At 36.8% G+C, this 21,593-nt stretch overlaps 1 protein-coding gene across 2 annotated transcripts in view; it reads right to left on the bottom strand.

The window, feature by feature from the left end:
* dscama (Down syndrome cell adhesion molecule a) overlaps nt 1-21,593 on the bottom strand; it is an 85,283-nt gene that overhangs the window by 16,821 nt on the left and 46,869 nt on the right. For both annotated transcript variants that reach the window (XM_079598963.1, XM_079598962.1), the window contains 13 exons: nt 19,248-19,394; nt 17,992-18,270; nt 17,619-17,894; nt 17,245-17,541; nt 15,189-15,464; nt 14,800-15,078; nt 14,593-14,712; nt 13,451-13,630; nt 3,511-3,725; nt 2,609-2,705; nt 2,325-2,453; nt 1,987-2,154; nt 1,519-1,589 (listed from right to left, as the gene is read on the bottom strand). In XM_079598963.1, the coding sequence (XP_079455089.1) occupies nt 1,519-1,589; nt 1,987-2,154; nt 2,325-2,453; nt 2,609-2,705; nt 3,511-3,725; nt 13,451-13,630; nt 14,593-14,712; nt 14,800-15,078; nt 15,189-15,464; nt 17,245-17,541; nt 17,619-17,894; nt 17,992-18,270; nt 19,248-19,394 (2,534 nt within the window). The remainder of the gene's footprint in view (nt 1-1,518; nt 1,590-1,986; nt 2,155-2,324; nt 2,454-2,608; nt 2,706-3,510; nt 3,726-13,450; nt 13,631-14,592; nt 14,713-14,799; nt 15,079-15,188; nt 15,465-17,244; nt 17,542-17,618; nt 17,895-17,991; nt 18,271-19,247; nt 19,395-21,593) is intronic.

Consider the following 21,593-nt stretch of genomic DNA (forward strand, 5'->3'; position numbering starts at 1 on the left):
TCATAAGTTGTCTTATATTTCACGGTTAAACATTCTCTCCACATCAACATAAAACATATTTGAATATATATCATTTTTAATATATATATATAATTTAATAAATATATGTATATATAATATTTGATTATATATAGGCCTATATATCGCTATATTAAAAGTTAAAAGTTTGGACTGCATTTTTAAATTGAGAATGTTTCATTTATGCCTGAATTTATGGTTGAAATTAGTTTTGTAGTCAGATATAATTCAATAATATAATAATAATTAAATATAAATAAATATACAATGTAATATGAAACAAAAAATTATCTGTATATATAAATAATGTATACATGCATATATTTTATTTATAGTAGACAAGTAGTTTTGTAGACAAATACAGTATATAAATTGATTATAAAACTAGTATTTAAATAAAAACATCTATACACTATATATTTTATTAATTTCTTTATTATTATAAATACGTATTAATATATAAATATTATAATTAAATAATGAATAATAATTAAATATCTATCTATCTATCTATCTATCTATCTATCTATCTATCTATCTATCTATATATATCTATATATATATATCTATATATCTATCTATCTATCTATATCTAAATATATATATATATATATATATATATATATAATGTTTCAATTATATTTTATTCGTATGTTATGCTGTGTCCTCTGTCTCAGTTGCTTAAAAAATTAAATTACATGAAATTACATGTCTAGGCAAAAACAATAGGATTTTTTCATTCACCAATCAATTTTTAGGTTACAGGATTTTGTATTCTCAATTATGTTATGAAAGATATAATGGAAATAACTGATATACCATTTTACTTTATGCAATATGTGGGTAAAAGGGCCATAAATGGGCAGTGCCATTCAATACAATGTATCTAACACGGTATCTAATTCGCATATTAATGTGTTCTTGAGGCAACAAGTAATGAAAAAATAAGTGTAATAATGGGAGTAATAATTGGCAACATTTTCATAATAATATCTAATATTTCATAGTAATATTGATGTATAATTTCTTCCCGATTCACTTATTGTGTCTCCCAAAATGCCAGATAAACATGATTTCCTGGTGTCTCTACAGTAGACATGTATGAAATCAATGCCCTGTTCTGTAACAGAAAGTCATTCTTTGATTAGAAACCCCATAACATTTTCCTGAGATGTAGATTCATGACAAACTATTTTTTTAAAAAGTGGATTTAAATGATAATAGCAAAATATGATCTTATTCCCATAAGAGTGCTACACTTGATCATTAAATTAATGTCAGTCATTTTTTAAAGACCAAGTAGAAGTTGTTGTCATGGTGAAACATCCAAACATTTGATATCTCTGAAAAGCCCTGAATGTGCTCTTTAGATACGGTGACATGTATATACATATATATAAAAATCAAGACAAAAGTCTTTCCCTGGGTCCCAGGAGGACCAATACACACACACACTTCAACACAACAGCATTGATACAGGCATAATACACCGTGACCTACCTTCCATGTAACTTTTATGCTTTGAGAGGTGATGGCTTCCAGCGTCACGTCTTGAGGAGGTCCTTCTGGATCTAGAGCGGTCAAACATTCACACTGTTTAGCCTGATCTGATATCTGCTGTCATATTTCTCATAAACAGTGGCACCAGCACTTATCAGCTTATCAGTCACTCTCCTGTAATGTCACCCCTGACCACCAGTTGGCAGTATTGCATCATAATTGCTTCTTTGTGTCAACTGATGGAACAGTTCAACAGGAAGTGAAACATTAACAACATGTTTGGATTACTATTTGTTCTTTGAATAAAAAAGACAGTCAAAAAGCTAAAAAAGATAGCCAAATACAGTAGTATATCAGAAATAGGAAGAAAGAGTAACGTGCACTGATGAAATGTGGGCCTACATAATAAATATCAGAGACCTGAAATTGAATTTTAACATCATAAATATGACTAATAATAAATCACACCTGCTTCATCAGTGGTTACGGTGAGCTCGTTGCTGGGTTCGCTGTCCCCGATGTGGTTCTTGGCAAAAATACGGATGTTGTAGGTGGACGATGGGTGGAGTTCAATGATGGTCGCCTGGTTTAAGGTGGGAGAAACATCTCTGGTCCTGCGAGCTCTTTCCCAAGTTTCTGTTTATGAGTAGAGACATGCAAAGGGTTAAAAACACATCTGGATCTCATGTGTCAGCTGATCAGCTCTATTTATTGCCATTTTAATCTCAATTACAAGTTTTATGATGATCTATTCATGCCAAACTAACTAAAAACTACTGTTGTCTGCATTCATTCGGATCACGTACCGGTTTTATTTTTGCACTCAATATCGTAGCCGGTGATAGGACTGTTTCCATCGAACCCCATGGTCCAGCGGAGGGCGATGGTCCTCTCTTTCACCTCACGAATCTCCACTTTAGGAGGCTCTGGTGGCTCTGAGCATTGAACGAAAGGGCTCTCAGATTCTCAGAGGCTTTGGGATCCCTCCCCGCAATTTAAAAAATGACATTTTCCTCAAGAGTCTCGTTTCAAATGCCTAATAAATCCCCAGAATCTCCACCCAAGCCCAGGTGATTTTCCGGCTGCTTACCTTGAACCGTTAACTGAAGGATGCCTCTGTCTTCACCATAAGAGTTAATGGCGTGACAGGAGAAGAACCCAGAATCCTCTCTCATCGTCGGATAGATCTGAAACATAATCAATATAAAAATAGAACTAAAATTCAAATATAAATTCAAAGTAATACAATTTTATTAAAATAACTTTTACAATACAAATGTAAACTACTATAGTAATGTAAACTACATTACATTACTAATGTTACATAAAAATAAAAATAAATAAAAAACAGCATTCAAAAGTTTAGGGTCACTATGATTTTTTTATTTTAAAGGAATTACTTTTATTTGAGAAGAACGCATTCAATTGATCAAAAGTGACACTAAAGCCATTTATAATGTTACAAAATAATGATATTTGAAATGAATGCTGATATTTTGACATTTCTATTCATCAAAGAATCCTGAAGTAAAATGTATTACGGTTTCCACATAAATATGAAGTACAACAATTTTCAGCATTGATTATAAAAAATAATTGAGGAGCAAATCACGAAATCAGCATATTAGAATGATTTCTGGAACTAAACCCAAAAGGAATAAATTATATTTTAAAACATATTCAAATTATAAAAAAACGTACTAACCCCAAACGTTTAAACAGTAATGTTTATAATAATACTAAGTAAAACTACAAAGACAAATATGTTATTATTAAATATTTATTATTATTTAAATATAATAGTAAGTATGTGTATGTGAAGGACCTGATCACCCTTTGAAAAATGAATTAAACTAGCCTTCAGAATTAAACCAAGGATCATCAGTAGGTCTATGATATTTTGAACTAAGTAGCCTATAAAGAATTGTTCATTTCGAAATATGTCAATCAGCCAAGCGTGAAAAATGACAATGCACAAATGAAGAAGCCGACCTGCAGGGTGGACACGACCTCGTCGCCGACGTTCTTGACGGTCACCGTGTGCCGCCACATGTCCGGATTGATCATGTGCGACTGCTTCTCCTTCTCCACCTCCTTCTCCCATCTCACCATGATGGGCTTCTCACCGTGGGCCTTACAGCTCATCTCGATCTTCTCTCCTTTCGTTGCCAGAGAGTTGTTGGGATACGATGTTATCATGGCCGGAACTGAGAAGGAGAAAAGAAAATGCATCATGAGGACACATGCCATCACTGCGGATGAAACGAGCGAGGTTTTCTCATGACATCAATGACTTTGAACTTACATTCGTGCAAGTGCCATGTAACGTTTTGCAACAGCAAGGATCAGAACACTTTCCTACTCCAGACAAGGTAAATGTTTCACAGCTCTATGGCAAATACAAGATTGAATGTGATGCTTTATGCAGAGGTACAGTTATTATTCCACACACATGCACACACACGTTCCTCACAGGCATTCATTGGGGAATCGGAGCACCAGGCGGGTACGTGGGAGCGCCGGTACAGCGTGTGATGTGATTGAGTGTGTCAGGTTGAAAGTCCCGACCGTTTACATGTCATCTCTTATTCACTCTAGCAATTCTCAGCATAGCAACCAAAAAAAAAAAAAAAAAAAAAAAAAAAAATACTTTAGCAAATGTTTTATTTTGTTTACATCCCTGATTTTAAAACATCTCATATTTGATGCTTTTTACATGTGTTAAATATTTTTCATGTAAAATGATTTTAAATATTAAAATGACCATTTTTTAAATATTGAAGTCGCATCAAAGTTGCTTGTTTTTCAGTCTCTTATCACACTATGCCAAGTAACATTATCCACATGCTGCATGGGGGAAAATAGTCATTTATAAGAAATATCCCCATCATTTCTTTTTGAAAAAATGTAGTTCCTTGACATCATCATCCAGGAAGTGGCATCATTATTAGAGGGAAAACAAGAGTACATCAGTAGCTAATACAAGAGAGGTGACAAAAAATTGGTGCTGTTAACTAAAACTAAAACTAGTTTTAAATATAATATAATATAATATAATAGTCACACTTAGTCTGTCTGTGACGTAGTTACAGTTTCACAGATTTTTAGTTAGTATTCATTGGTTCCTGTTCTCCTTTGTTCTGTTCCTGCCAATCATGTGTCGTCATGGTAACTTATGATTTGTCATTCTGTCCAGCTGTGTTTACCTTATTATCGTCTGTATAAAAGTTCCTGTGTTTTCAGTGTTCACTGTCCGGTCTCGTTAATGTGTTGTAGAGGTTATACTTTGTGACATAATCAGTGAGTTATATTAAAGTACTATTTAATCATTTATCATTGTCTTCGTGTTCGTGTTCCCTACAACCTGTGACAATAATATAATATAATATAATATAATATAATATAATATAATATAATATAATATAATATAATATAATATAATGTGCTCTTATTCCCTACAACCCGTGACAATATAGTATAATATTAATATAATATAATATTTTATATATACAATATTTAAAAACTGGTTTATGTATGTTTAAGTTGTAGTACTAAAAATACTTTAGAATAACCTTTAAACTAAAATAAAAATCCTGATAAAAAATATATAAAAAATTTAGACAAATGACAAAAGCACAACAAAATTATAATAAAACATAAAATCAAATTAAAATGTTACCTGAAAAAAATTAACCAGTTTGGTTGTTACCAAACCAAAGAAAAATAACTTAAAATTCATCCCTATGCTCACTTTGTGATGACAAAAAATATACATAAAATATGAGAAACAAAAAAAATTCAAAATATGAATGTGTGAAATATGATGAAATAAATTTTTTTTTTTGCATGTGCATTAGCTAGACCAGCCCGAATATACATTTTTCAGTATGACTTGAGCTAAAAGTTACAAAATTAGTATGATTTATATCAAAATTTCAGAAGATATCCCTATACCTTCATATTGACACCCTATAAGCTAACAGTCACTGAGCATGTCTACCCTGTTAGCGAGCGTTTCCATTTGTAAACACTGAGAGTACACGTGCAAGTCTCTTAATACGACTACAGTTGATCAGAGGATAAAAATGAAGCTGTACAGCCCCCCACTAAAAGACGCAGGCAGCCTAAACTGGCATCCTATTTCTTATCCCGGCCGAGAGCTCGGGAGTTATGCGATTATCCAGAATAAAACACTGAAGAGGGAAGTAGGCTCTGTGTTGGAGGGGCAGCCGCATCTTCCCTCAGGCTGCGAGCTGTCTTCATCATGACTGCATAATTGCTGTGTTGATGTATTTCTTTAATATCCAGCAGAATTATAAGCAGCAGTTGGACTGAAAGGGAAGGTGCTAATTCCCCTCCTGAGATCCAGACAGAAGAACGGTGTGTTGCTGGGCAGGAACTTGCTCTCCGGCTGTAGGAGTGATTTACGTCTCTCCTGAATCCTCTGTGATTGATTCGGGCTCGTTTTACTCATTCATTTAGGGGTCGTAAATGGACAAAAATGATCCGCGTTAGGCTGCTTTGTGTACTTGAGCGTGCGCATTATCATGTTTTTGCATGTGTCACGAAAACACACATTTGCACACAGTTTCTCAAGGTAGCTGATTCTATTCCCTGGTCTATCAGGGGCAGAGAACGTGATGTTCACCCATCCCGAGAGAAAGAATGAGACGATAACATAGATTCAGCATTATTTACCTGAGAGGAAAAATGAATCCCTGAACACGGATTTAACAAACACTTCACAACTTCTGTTCTCTTTAGTCAAGGCAAACTGTATCAGCGTTTAGAAGTTTCAAAGGTTCATTAAAATAGTGTATCTGCCAACATTAATGTGTTAACTTATGTAATACATTTATTTAACACATGTGGAACTGTTTATAAAGCTGTCAAAATGCGTTCAAATTTAATACACAAATAATGAATTACTGGATTCTACTTTACTGAGAGTAAAAAGGGGACAGCTAATTTATGTATAAATCAAATCCAGGGAATTTGAACAAGAATTAATTTGCAGTCTAAGTTTGGCATAATTTTATTATGGAAATATTACAGGTGAAACACACTATTGATGGTACTAACGTTAATGTGACATCTGCGGGATACATTTTTATAACGCTTACATTTCACAACGCTTTGAAATTAAGTTTTGTGTGTTGTTGTTGTTGTTTTTTAGAATTTTTTACTTCACCGGAATGGAATGGAACTTGGTAAAGGTTTCGAAACTTGCTATGAGAAAAAAAAAAAAAAAAAAAAAAAAAAAAAAAAAATCATGGACATGATCAGAAACGGTTAAATGGTCCTGAAAAAAATAGTCACACAAAATTTTTTGGAAATCAATGGGAAACTAATTTCATCTAGTGGAAACGTTTGGTACTGCGCCCAAACCAAATCTTACTGAAAACTCATTTTTTTGAGGTATCAACCTCAAAATTGGAACACACTAGTTTAGATTCATGGCTTTGATTTTCATGCAGTTTTAAGGCCCGTTCACACCAAGAACGATAACTATAAAGATAACTATATTAGCGTCCCGACCAGCGGACGATATTGTTCTGTTTATTCTAAGCGCGTACTTATCTGTCACTTTAAATTCTATCTATCTATCTATCTATCTATCTATCTATCTATCTATCTATCTATCTATCTATCTATCTATCTATCTATCTATCTATCTATCTATCTATCTATCTATCTATTCTAAGCGTGTACTTGTCAGTCACTTTAAAATCCATCCATCCATCCATCCATCCATCCATCAATCTATCCATTTATCTATCTATCTATCTATCTATCTATCTATCTATCTATCTATCTATCTATCTATCTATCTATCTATCTATCTATCTATCTATCTATCTATCTATCTATCTATCTGTTTATTCTAAGCGTCCTTGTCAGTCACTTTAAATTCCATCCATCCATCCATCCACCCACCCATCAATCTATCCATCTATCTATCTATCCATCTATCCATCTATCTATCCATCTATCCATCTATCTATCTATCTATCTATCTATCTATCTATCTATCTATCTATCTATCTATCTATCTATCTATCTATCTATCTATCTATCTGTTTATTCTAAGCGTGTACTTGTCAGTCACTATCTATCTATCTATCTATCTATCTATCTATCTATCTATCTATCTATCTATCTATCTATCTATCTATCTATCTATCTATCTATCTATCTATCTACTGTATCTATCTAAAAACAGAGCTCATTTTCAGATGCGTGTCCTTGACAGGTCTAGCTGACTGAGATGCTGTAGGAGTCTGTGGTCTCTGGTTTATATCCAGTCCGCAGGGAATCCTGGCTGCTTTCCTCACCCCCTCCCATGAGAGCCCCCCCCCCCATCTCCCTTTCACCTGGACACGTTACCATGCCAACCAGCTCCGGCCTGCCTGCTCTCCCCCAGCTGTAAGAGGGTGCTGTCAATGGAGGACAAGAATAGAACAAACATCCAGAATTGATTTTCAGAGGAGAGCAGTTACTAGCCTGCGTGTTTGTATCATGGATCCGAGGCTGAATATCTTTCTCTGGGAGGATGACGCTGGTAATTTCATCCTTTTTCATTCCTTTTCGGAATGAGAAAAAAAAAAATAGCCCGAGAGGAAAAGAACGATTGTGTGTTGTTTAATGTCTTGATGTGTATAAGGCTGGAGGGGTTGTCAAACTAATCAGTCTAATTAGGTCACAAGGGTCAGAATTGACACTTTGCTTTGCACAGCTATATGACATTTGACCCCAAACTATCAATCCACACATGAATCTGTGAATCGGAGACACGTTTGCCGCATGTTTGGTGCAGACGCAGGGAAATGTTCCAGTTTCTCTTGTACAGAAAAATATTATATTTAAAGCGGAACTTTAAAGTTTACAAAAAATATTGTTGATTTAACACGTTAACCTTCAGTGCTCCTGTAGAGGGGGATGTTGCCATACCATAAGGGGTAAGTTGTCACAATGGAAATTGCCACTTAACAGCTTCTCAGCTGAACTTAAAAAAAAAAAAAAGTATAATAGACAAAATAATAATGTAAAATGCAAATATAAAATAAAATTAATGAAAATTAAAATGAACAAAATAACAACGAATAACACTTTTACAGTATGTATTCATTTTAGTCCATGTTAATTTTTAACATTTACTAATATATTTTCATTATGTTGCATCTGTTCATAATTTACATTACATAGTTTACAGAGCATTAAATAATGTGTAAATTAACATGAACAATGAGCAATTTTATTTTTATTAACTAACATTAACAAAGGTTATTAAATGCTGTAATATATATTTTTTTTTCTCATTTTTAGTTTATATGCACATTATGAAGTGTTACATTATACTTACACCATAAATGTATTTAATTTATTTCATATTTATAATTTAGCTATAATTATTTAATTCATAAATAATGTATCTAAATATAATAAATCTTATAATTATAAATTGTGACAACCAGCCGTAGCCTGTAGGCTTGCCAAAAATATTATTTCTAAATTATGTTAAAAATTCACACTGCTTAGTTTCTAGGCTGCGTAACCAAATGCAACAAATGAAACGGGAATGAGTGGAGCTGGAGACGGAGGCTTCCTCCAGTGTAATGTCTCTCCTGTCTTAGTCTCATAGCGGCTCCTGGCTCCCCGCAGGCTTTCTGAGGGCACCCATCATCCCCTATCGCATCAGCGCTCAGGGCTGTGTGTGGTGGATGTAGGCCAAGACCCTCCGCCTCACTGGGCTGGCGGGCAGATTACATGCATGTGTACAGCATCCTCTGCCCCACGATGCACTGGGGTAAACAGTGAGCTGACTGGTTAAGTGGCCGTGTTCACCGCGGCCTGATATCCTCCTTTACTGCACCATTGGGCTTTGCGTGGAGAATGAGCCGCATCATGATACTAGAAATGGTAAAGCTTGCGGCCAATCAGAGTGAAGGAGGGGAGGGATTATAGTAAAACAGCCATCGACGTGACACTCCATTATGTCTCGTTACATAGAAAGTTTCTTGGGATTATCAGCTGTTCTTTTCTCAACAGGATTTCCTGAAAATTGCACTGTACGGTCAAGCAACAGTGCCTCTACATCGCACACTATTATACCATAATACTAAAATACTTACTATATCTGCAGTTGTATAAACGTTGTATTTGAATTACATCGCTAACATCATAGAATAGCATTGTTCTAATAGCAGGGCACATTGTAAGCTTAGCATTAAAGGTGCAGTGAGCGATTTCTGAGAAACGCTATTGAAAAGTGGATTGGACCGAGCACCACAACACACTTGTAGCCAATCAGCAGTAGGGGGCGTGTCCACTCATTAGGGGGGAGCAGAGAGAGTGAGCGAGATAGAGATTTGAAGAAAGACTGTAGAAAGAAAGATGGCTGAGAGACATTACAAAATAGAAAAGCTTGGAGGAATATCACTGGAAAAGGGTTATGATCAGACAAGAGCTTAAGGGGCTGTGTTAATATTAGAAAAGCTTTCCAGCGCTGGAGAGACCGAAGCGGGAAGCCCTGAAAAAGGACGCTGAGGTCGGTTTGTTTCTCCTCAGTCAGTAGCATTGTTATGCTATGTGTTTCATAGAACCAAGATATGCTGCTGTTGTTGTAATGTTAGTTAGTAACACGACAGGTTTGAGCGTCATTGTTTGTCTGGGGCTGGTTTCCTGCTGCTGGTGACCAACAGCGAACTCTTGCTTGAATATATTACATTTTTTGTTCTTCCTTGTCATTCGTTCATCATCGTCACTTTATTTTTTTGCGAAACATTGTTTTGCTGCGCTTTATGATAAATAGTCATCCACTCACTGAGTGTTTGTGTATAGGGGCAGAGCAATAAAGGGTGTGTTTGTTTGGGCAGATCCACAGTGTTTCCCACCACTCGCTCACTGCACCTTTAAATAACTAATTGGAGATTAAAATAATTTGTCTAATTTTAAATTAACACTAAAAGAAAGAAATGTACTTTTGCTATGGTTAAAAGTTCAGTGATATCTTCAAAAGATTTTAGAATTTTGGCGCAATTTTTTTCTCTGTTGATATAGCAACTAGTAAGTTAAAGTTTCGTCATGCTAGCATGTGTGGAAACGTTTAAACCGTGTGTGTTACAACTAGCCTCGCGTAGCATGCCCAGATTGTGACCTAAATTACATTTTTGGCCAAAATCTCAATAGTCTATCCTCAATCTGATCTTCATTTGGAAGCCTTTTCCATTTTCCTTTTCCGAACTTTCTGCTGTTAAAAAATAAAAAGGTATAAAAACATTATTGAATCTTTATTTTTAGAATTATTGTTAATTGAACCCCACTCAATGAATTAAACATGCACTGTGGCATACATGCAATGTATAGAATAATCAATTTCAGATTAAATAAAATATGATATTATGATATATATATGATATTACACTTAGATATGTATTTCTCATAAAGAAGTTAAAACAACTCAACTGAAAAACAAACTGAAACCTGATATTGTTGTTTTTGTAGTAAGTAGAGTTTCCAATCAGGTTTGAGTATTGAGTAATGGACTTGAGAATTTTTCCTGTTTTGTTCCAGAAGGATACGATTCTCTCCTTCTATTCTGTGGCTATGGGGACATGAACCGAACTCTCAGCACTGATCAGGCTTGATCTTAATGAGGAGCTTGTTTGCGGTAAACTGAAGAGATCACAGCGGACCCTGAAACAAACCTCTCAGGGAGACTCGAGTTACACCAGCGAGCCACAACAACAGACCTGTACCTCCGGGAGCAGAGCTTTCCACACAAACACCTCCACGACAAGCCTGTACGACAGTATTTCACCTGTCAGCCTGATCGATCTCTCTGAGAACAGAGTGTGTGTTGTTACACGACATGAGAAGGAGAATAGGGAGTGAGGGAGGGAGGATGAAGAAGAGGTTGTGTTGGGCAGAGAGAGCGGCTCTGCAGGGAAGCTCCTGCTGTGTGCTGATAAGAGCAGGGTGTGAAAATAAGTCTCTCTAACATCACACTGATCAAATGAGAACGCAGCCTCCTTTGCATAGGCAGACAGGGAATAGTCGGATAAACCGACATTAAAACAGTTCATTTAGCTGCCGTGTCACAAGCTGTAGAAAAACGCTGTTAAATCAAATGGATTTCAGCGTTTATTTGAGTCACACAAAAGTGTATAAAGATATTACTGCATTTTAAACAAACATCTTTGATGAAGTCAACATGAAATCAAAACTGACCCATTACTTTCTACAAATGCACATTCCAGGTCTTATTATAATACATCTTATTATATTCAGTGTTGGGGTGATGCATTACAAGTAACGCGAGTAATGTAATCAGATTACTTTTTTGTCACTAGCAAAGTAACACATTACTTTTTTTCTAAATTTACAACAAAATATCTGAGTTACTTTAAGTAAGTTACTTTGTTTTCCAGTTTATTAAGACTGTGTGTAAAAACAGTAAAATGCAAACTCATATTACGCAGACCTGCAATTAGGTCATGTGTCAACTAAATCGTTTTCCCCGAGGCTAGCGTATTTACAGTAGCGTGAAGAGGCGCTGAGCGACTATTTCACGCTGAGCGTTTGCTCTTCTCTACCGGCCGTCGAGAGTAAAACACAGAGATGAGTCACTTTTTACCCAGCCGTCCAATCAGAGTGGAGGAGGGGCGGGACAATTACCACATGACCAATTGTAATATTCTGCTTGTACAATGATAACAAATGACAACAAGCACATCTCTTCATCCAAAACTAGTGCCAGATCAAGTACGTTACATTGTGTCGACATTTTTATATTCAGAAACAAACTATTTGCGAAATCAGATACTACCAGTTCCGTGTATATTCTGTATCATATGCGTCTCATCTCAACTGAAAAAAATGCTCTAAACTTCTAGCAGTCGGTACCGATAACAGTCAAATTTCACAGTCCTCGGTACCAATTTCGGTACCATAGCAAAATCAGTTTTCTATATTATATAAATATTTATAAATAAAAATATTAATTAAATTAAATGAGTTTATTATTTATGATGATAATAATACATTTAAACAGCATGTAGCCTTCAAAAGTTTATAAGTAAACATTAGCTGCTTTTCCACTGTCGGGCCAAACAGTTGTAAGAAATATTTTTTCTTATAAAAAATTATAAAAAAAATTGAATACAAAAAAATAAATGTTAAAAAGACCCTATTTTGCTCTGAAATACATCATATTGTGGACAAGTTTCATGCTGACTTTTAAATGAACACCATTTTTCCTACACTCTATCATCTACTTGAATTTATAATTGAAAAATCTCTCACAACCATCATGAAGGATTTTTGGAATATAATCTGATTCTGAAGCAATATTTACTGCACTTTCTCTCCCTATGTGTGTACTGTATGTGTGTGGTAACAGAGTGTAACAGAGAGTGGGTGGAAACAGAAAAAGTGAGACATGCACACACACATTAAGCACATTGAAAGCACAAGCCTTTCCACATGTCAGCTCCTACAGGAGTTCACAGTGTAATGAAGGGGAAAAGGGTTTTGGCTACTCGTGGATAAACACCCACATGTGTGTAAGGCAGACAAAGAGACGTTTACTGCAGAAACCCTCTCACCTGACACAGACAACTCTTAATATCTACAATAATGATACAAAGAATAATTCCAATCCCTCACGACACAAAAAGCTGTGACCCAAACACACATTTTGATGGCTTTTACAGAAGGTTGTTGGTTTACGTCACTCTGTGAACTTTCACCATAGTGTCCTTAGGAGCTTAACCCAAGGGATTGTCAATGCAAATTGATATGTGTCTCTTGTACCTCATAACAAACACCTAAATATTCACCTCAATATGACTGACAGGTTAGAATTTTACCAGAACTGCAAAGCGAACCATCAAATCAATCATCTTTCATTCAGTACAATATTGTTTCTTACTTTTCACGTTGAGGTACATGGACTTGCTGACATCGGCTCCCACATCATTGCTGACCTTGCACAGGTAATAACCTGCGTCCTCCTCAAGAACATGCTTTATCAGTAGTGAGCCATTCCCGAGCAGCTGGACCCTGAAGCCGGAGTTTAGAGCAATGGGTTGAAACTGGGGCACCCCAGCACCTGGCAAAGAGAGAAGACTTTTCACCACTGGCAAATTGTTTTACAATGTAAAAAATGTAATTGTGCAGTTTATTCTTAAAAAATAAATCTTACTAAAAAGTATCATTTAGGGATGCACATTTACATTTAATCATTTAGCAGATTGAATATTTCCTTCAGCTGAGACACTTCAGATTTGCACTGTTCGCCATGATTGTTTTGAATTGCTTGAAATATTATTGAAATCACTTCACAAAGGAAAATACAGTTAAGTGGAACATGCAGCACAAGTCTGTCATATAGGCTACATAAAAACATAATGAGAACATTATAGGTGTGTGCTTGGGAGTTTTGTTTTTAAAATCAGGCCCTCAAAAATTTGCAAATATATAAAAATATATTGGTTATCGGCTTTCAAATATAAAGAATTATCGGGTATCGGGCAAAACGTTCATATCAGTGCATCCCTCGTATCATTTTGTCTTGATTTTCAGGAAAGAAAAAACTCTAAATATCCATGGAAAAATTTAATTGCAGAAATTATATCTAGAAATATTTATTATTATTAAAGATTTTTATTATTTTATTTTTTCGTCATCTTGGCAAATTATTGTAAAATATCTATGTCTATCTATCTATCTATCTATCTATCTATCTATCTATCTATCTATCTATCTATCTATCTATCTATCTATCTATCTATCTATCAATCTATCAATCTATCTATCTATCTATCTATCTATCTATCTATCTATCTATCTATCTATCTATCTACCTATCTATCTATCTATCTATCTATTCAAGGTATATTCTCTGAAAACAAAGTGCATTACGTACATTGTATCTTACACAATTTTTTTTCTCAAGTAAGTGAGAAAGTAAGTGAGTGCTTTTAAGAATGATTATACATTTTTCAAGGCAAAATACCAATAAAGAAATTCATGTTTGCATGCAAAGTTGCAGTTGTCAGTGAAGCCAAGTACCTTTGGAGTATTTCCACTCAATAGTTGGCCGTGGCTCTCCATCCGCAGAGCAGTTCAAGATGACAGATTTACCGTAGATTCCATCCTGGTCTTGAGGCTGCACTTTGAACCTTGGTGGAACTACAAAAAAAATCCACAAATCACATTCAAGTCTTGTCTTTGTGAAAGTTTATAATCCAAAAAAGGATGCTTAACATTTAGTCTTACCTCTAACAATGAGCTGACTCTGGTATTTGACGACGGCGGCATCGTTTTGGGCAATGCAGGTGTAGGTGCCGTTGTGCACCCGCTGGAGGTTGGAGATACGCATGGAGCTGGTGAAGTCGATGCTGTCGATGGTAACACCCAGGCTGGCATTAATGGGCTTTCCATCTTTCTCCCAGGTGATGGAGATGGGAAGGTCACCTGAGCGCACAACGCAGGGCACGAAGACGCGATGGCCGATGGAATATCTTGGGAATTCGAAAGGCTGGATAAAGGGAGGCACTGACGACAACCAGAGAACGTTGTTAAATACAGCTACTGTATACCAACTGAACAGGACTTTTTAATGACATTATTTAACAAATTTTACTTCCGATGTCAAGTATTAGTACCTTTCACAGTGACGTGGACACTCTGGTTCTTGAACAGCTGGGGCTGGACGAGCACATGGCAGCTGTACTCTCCTTCGTCCAGTTCTTTCTGCACGTTCAGCAGCTTCAGCGTGCCGTTGTTCTCGAACGCCCTTTGACGGTCATTAGAAGGGAGAAGGTTGGAGTTCTTGTACCATTTGATGGAGTAATACGGGTAACCAATCACATGGCAGTGAATGTACATGTCCCGCCCCGCTATAGCTGTGAGGTTTTTCATTGGTCGTATGTCAGCAGAACCTTTAAGGATACAAAAAAAGAAACACTTCTCTTTAAAAGAATATTGACATTGTGATGGAAGTCCAATTTGCAGAAAATGTAGCAAAAAAAAGAAAGAAAATATTGATTTATGGATTATGGATGAGGGCCTTTCTAAGATCAATGAAAGAAAAAGACAACACAAAGTAAACAATTAAGAGGGTAGTTTGAGACTCCTAAACTTGACAGTTTTTCACACATTGCATGCCTTTTTATACCATCAGGGATTGACATTAACACTACTAGCCACTTTGGCAGGTTGAATTTTATGAATAATATATACATTTTTCAATGGCAGTCTTTTAAAAAGGCACCTGAAGATTAAACTAAGTGCAATGTAGTGTCATAAATATTTATTTTTCGATACATATCAATACTGAAATATCGGAAACGCTTCCAATACTAATTTTCCTCAGGATAGATACACAACACCAGCTGCTCTTTTTCTCTCTCTCATCTCTCCGACAGCGAGTTACACACAAACCCGCCTCCCCTCACTCACTCGTTTCATTTGCTCCGGATGAATATTGTTGGTGGCTTGAATTTCGGCGTGGGATTGTGTGTATTGCACATCATTTTACTCATTCCCGCATTCATTTTTGTGCTCACAGCCGCCTCTCAGTACTAAATTTAGTTCTTTTTGCACTTAAACGGACAAATACGCACAAAGTAGTGTCAAAATGCGGCCTTGGCGAGTATTCACGTAAACACATTCAGTTATGTTTTAAGTGAACGTAAACAGTTGAGAAAAAGAAATCGCATGTGTAACTGTATAACGGATCCATGCGTCAGTCTTAAAGTGACAGCAGCCTAATATGACTGCTGCCAAATTATAATATAATATAAAAAATATCTATATGGCAGTTTTTTCCCATGGTATTAAAAAGTCAAAATAGTGGCCAGTGAAAATGTTGAGTGGCTAGTAACTTTGGAAAACCTTTAGCCACGGCAGCTGATGAGCAAAAAAGTTAATGTCAAGCCCTGTATACCATTGTGAAAAAGAAGTGTGCTTAATTGTATTGAATGTGCACTTGTAGTGTACTTTAAATCTTAGAAGTATATTGTTAAAAAACTGTACTGGCAGATCATATAAAATTAATTAGTGCACTTTTTTAATAATGTCAGATTAAAAGTTTTATTTGGAGTACATTTTAAATCATTTTGTTTTAATAATCCCATAATACCTATTTTGATTTGTTGACTAACATACAAAAGCACATGTAAAATACTTGATTATAATTTTAACGGTAGTGCGTTATATTGTACATTAGATTTAAAGTAGTGGGTCAGAAAAGGCGCTCAAAATGTCATTATTAGCTAAAATATAAATATAAAATACATATTAATTTAAAATAATACATGAATAACATGTATTTAACTGTCAGAAATCAATACATTCAGTTCACATTTCCATTATAAGAATGCTATGCTAAAGTGTACTTCATTTTCACAAGGGAAATATGAAGTCGTCAGAGGATATTGTTTAAAATATAGATATAAGGACACACACAAAATAAAATGATCACAAACACTACATGCACCCAAGAAAAAGAAAAAAACTTCTTGAGATCTACAACCGTGGTTTGAGGAAAACAAATACACACCCAGTCAAAAAAAAAGCAACTAAAAGAATAAAAAAGCTCAGCAGAAATGAAACAACAGCAGATGTTAGTCAGGCCCTCGTCTCATGTATGAACTTGAGATGAGCAGAATGAAATATACGTATATGTGTGTGTTTTGGAGGAGTCGATCTGACAAGCACCTCTTACGTTTATTCGAGCCTGGTAGGAGACCGTCCCTGCAGAGTTGTTGCCGGTGCAGCGATAGACCCCGCTGTCACGGACCTGGGTGTGGGAGATGTTCAGGTAGCTGACCACGTTCCCCTCCGCCGTGATACTGTGACCGATGCGGTGCCGACTGTCCTTCGTGATGACGTCATCGTCCAGCGTCCAGGTGACGGCGGGCTGTGGAGTTCCCTTGACGTGACACATCAAGGAGACAAACTCGTTCGGACCGACCACTTTCTCGCTGAAGGCGGACAGGATCTTAGGGGTTCCATCTGCGGACAGAGATATTTTTATTAAGCTTCGAGAAATCAAAATGCAACCAAAACGAAAAGGCCGGGACAATGCTGACCTTCTAAAATGACTTGCACGAAGTCCTGAGCTGACATTTTGGCTTTCCTGGCAAAGCATTGGTACGCTCCACCATCGCTCTTCGCCATCCCGTCCATCACAAGGTTCTCCTTATTGATCCCGTTCATTCGTACGTTGGCGCCGGCAATGATCTTGTCGCCGTTGCGGTACCAAGAGAGCTCGAACTCGTCTGAACCAGTAACACTGCAGGATAGCGACACCTGGCTGCCCACGCTGCCTTTCACCTTTCGCGGACTGACCACCACTTTAAGAGGTTCTGGAACACCACAGTGGCATTATTTATGTCAACTTCATCAATGGGGTTTTAAGGTATTCACTGACTGAAAAAAAGAATGTTGGAATGAGAAACATACCTTTTACCGAGAGGCGACCTATGACCTCTGAGTTTCCGTAGCTGTTCCACACTTCACACACGTAGCTGCCGCCGTCACTGGGCTCGGCTCTCTCGATCAGCAGGCCCGTCACGCTCTGACGGAAACGCGAGTCTGATTCCAGTGGTCTGTTGTTCTTCAGCCAGCGGTATTTTGGTGCGGGGTGTCCGGAGGCCTTGCACGGGAGCTCCACCCTGTGGGACGCCATAACCTCCCGCTTCTCAAACCCATCGAGAATCGCAGGCGCTGAGTTTGTAGGATCTATTAAATATAAGATGCGTTCATTTATATATCATTTTAAACATCCATCTATTCATCTGTCTATCCATCCGGCTGTCTGTCTGTCTATCTATCTGTCTCTCCATCTATTCATCTGTCTATCCATCCGTCCATCCATCCGTCCATCCATCCATCCATCCATCCGTCCATCCATCCATCCATCCATCCATCCATCCATCCATCCATCCATCCATCCATCCATCCATCCATCCATCCATCCATCCATCCATCCATCCGGCTCTCTTTCTGTCTGTCTGTCTGTCTGTCTATCTATCTATCTATGTCTGTTTGTCTGCCCATCCGTCCATCTATCTGTCTGACTGTCTATCTATCCATCCATCCATCCATCCATCCAACCGGCTCTCTTTCTGTTTGTCTGTCTGTCTGTCTGTCTGTCTGTCTGTCTGTCTGTCTGTCTGTCTGTCTGTCTGTCTGTCTGTCTATCTATCTATCTATCTATCTATCTATCTATCTATCTATCTATCTATCTATCTATCTATCTATCTATCTATCTATCTATCTATCTATCCATCCATCCATCCATCCATCCATCCATCCATCCATCCATCTGGTCTGTCAGTCCATCTATCAAGCTACCTAGTGAGTAAAAACATCTTCTAGCTACTTGACTGGAAACTAAAATCTTCTGATTGTCAAGATTACATTCCCACAACATCAGTTACGGTCACAGTCCGGCTTTGAGTTTGAGTCACATGATGATACACCATGAATGCACTTTAAGCCACTTTGGATTCAAGTTTTTAGACATTTTAGAGATGTTTAGACTCCTTTTAGACATTATAAGTTATGTTACATATCTAGTTCTTGTAAAAGATTTCTTAAAATGCGTTAGCTGCTAGCACTCACTGGTCTCTGGCTTTTTCACAGAAACTTTAAAGCAACAGGAACGACGAATGTCTCATCTGACTGATTAATTATATATCATTAAACACTTTCACCTGGCACAAAGAGCCGCGCGCTGTTGCTCTGTCTGGTCTCGGATGTGTAGCGATGTCTCGTCATGCAGCGGTAGTTGAATAATTCGTCCTCCTTCTGCACATCTAAGATGTACAGGGCCCCCGTGGACGTTATGAGAAATCGAGCCCCTAAAAACCACACAAAACACAGTATTATTAGTGTGAGGTAAACATCTTGAATTAATTGGTGAGCGTTAAACACAGTTAATCTGTAGCATCTGTGTGTCATAATGAGACATTACAGACATGGTTAACAGAATCTTGTTTATCCCATCAGCCTCAGCAGGAACTCGCTGATTCCTGCCAGTCACGTGCAGTTTTCATTGCCCCGCCGCTCATGTACCAGTAAGCACTGATTTCATGCTAATGGTTTGATAACACAGAATGTGCAGGTCGTAAAACTTTATGAGGAATAATGTCTGCCAGGGCCGCCACACGCTCTGCCATGCCTCTCAGAGGAGACGTCGGTGTCAGATTTGATTGAGAATGCCATTTGCTCTCATTTCTATGCAATGAGGAGGGGTGGAATTTGTCTCACTTCCTGTAACAAGAACATATCGTACGGCCCTCAAATAAGAAGGTAATTCCACTACGTCATTTAAAGCTCAGTTTTCGGAGAATTCCTGAAGCAGACGCATACGTCTAGTGAATTCAGATGTCAAAGATTAAAAATTGAATATAGTAAATATAGTATTATTTATATTAATACATTTAATAAATTCATGTTTTTGAATCTTCACAGACCCCTGTCCCCATTTGCTTTAATTGTACATAAAAGATAGACCAGGAACACACTCTTCAAACTCTTTTTGTGTTCCACTGCAGAAAGTTATGCTGGTTTGGAACGACATGAAAGTGAATAAATGATCATTCTAATTTTTGGTTAAACTATTAACGTAGTAACAAAACAAAAAAAATTCACAAGCCGTAAAGACCAGCTGTAAGGATGATGCTTCCCTCTAGATTTGAGATATTCAAATGGCCCTCTGAGCCGCTCCTGATGCTCTTGTTCTCCTGTGGGCTTTGTCTGGGCTATTTTCCAACATAATCTCCATTTTATTACAAAATGCCTCTGCGTGTGTGTGTATTTATGTGTATGTGAGTCTGTTACTGTCTGTGTGTTAAATCAAGCACCATAAGTAAACAGTTTAGCAATGTATAAAAGAAGCTAGAGCGAGCCATAAGGCGAGATGCAGCTATTGTGAGTTCTGACCCAGTTAGAGATGACACACCGCAGATCTGAGGTCCTGCAGGCATTGCCAGTCGTGGACTTAATGTGGAGTGTGACGAGCTACAATTTACACAGCGAGTGGGTGGAGAGAGAGAGAGAGAGAGAGAGAGAAGAGAGAGAGAGAGAGAGAGAGAGAGAGAGAGAGAGAGAGAGAGAGAGAGAGAGAGAGAGAGAGAGAGAGAGAGAGAGAGAGAGAGAGAGAGAGAGAGAGCATGAGACATGAACGTATTCGTTTGTCTAAGCAAAGATTAATGAGCTGTCTGAATTTTAAACCACTAGCATGAGGAAGTAAGGATCTAAATGTAAAATTAGTTTATTAAATGAGTGTGACAAAATATACACTATTTACTGTTATTGCTGATTGTTACTGTTAATTATTAAATATATGTTTAAACCCCTATTTAAAAACATAAAATACTTTAAAAATAAATAAAAATACATTTACATAAATTAATCTTAACATCAATAATTTGAGTATGTATAATATTATTTTAATTATTATACACATGTTATATATATATATATATACACACACAATTTTATATATATAATTTTTATGTTTAATGAGTGTGTGTGTGTCTATTATATATATATATATATATATATATATATAAAAATTGTACTACATACAATATATACATAATACACACACACACGCGCACGCACTTGTTTTCTCATATTTTTTCACACCCCAAAGACACATCACATTAAAGAGATATGTGAAGTACTTGTTTATTCGTTCCTTTGCATGCGAGCAGTGCTGGTATATAAGAAGACAGCTTGTCTTCTGTGACAAAAGGAAAATAACTGTGTGTGTGTATATGCGTGGTGGACGCACGAACACACACACACACACACACACACACACACACAGCTCTGCAGCTATTACTCAAACATACACTTCAGCGGGAGCAAATTACATTTCTGCTAACAGTCACACTTAATGTGCTGCTGTGTTTGTCTGGAGAATGAGAAGACTTTTCAGGTGATTTAGAATGAGATTATTAACTCAGTAGCATTGCTATCCCGTGCCATTTTGTATTTGAGATGGCGCAACGAAAGGCCAGACGTTGAGGACGAATACACTTACAGAAGAG

Source organism: Phoxinus phoxinus (genome assembly GCF_949152265.1).
Source record: "Phoxinus phoxinus genome assembly, chromosome: 23".
Lineage (NCBI taxonomy): Eukaryota > Metazoa > Chordata > Actinopteri > Cypriniformes > Leuciscidae > Phoxinus > Phoxinus phoxinus.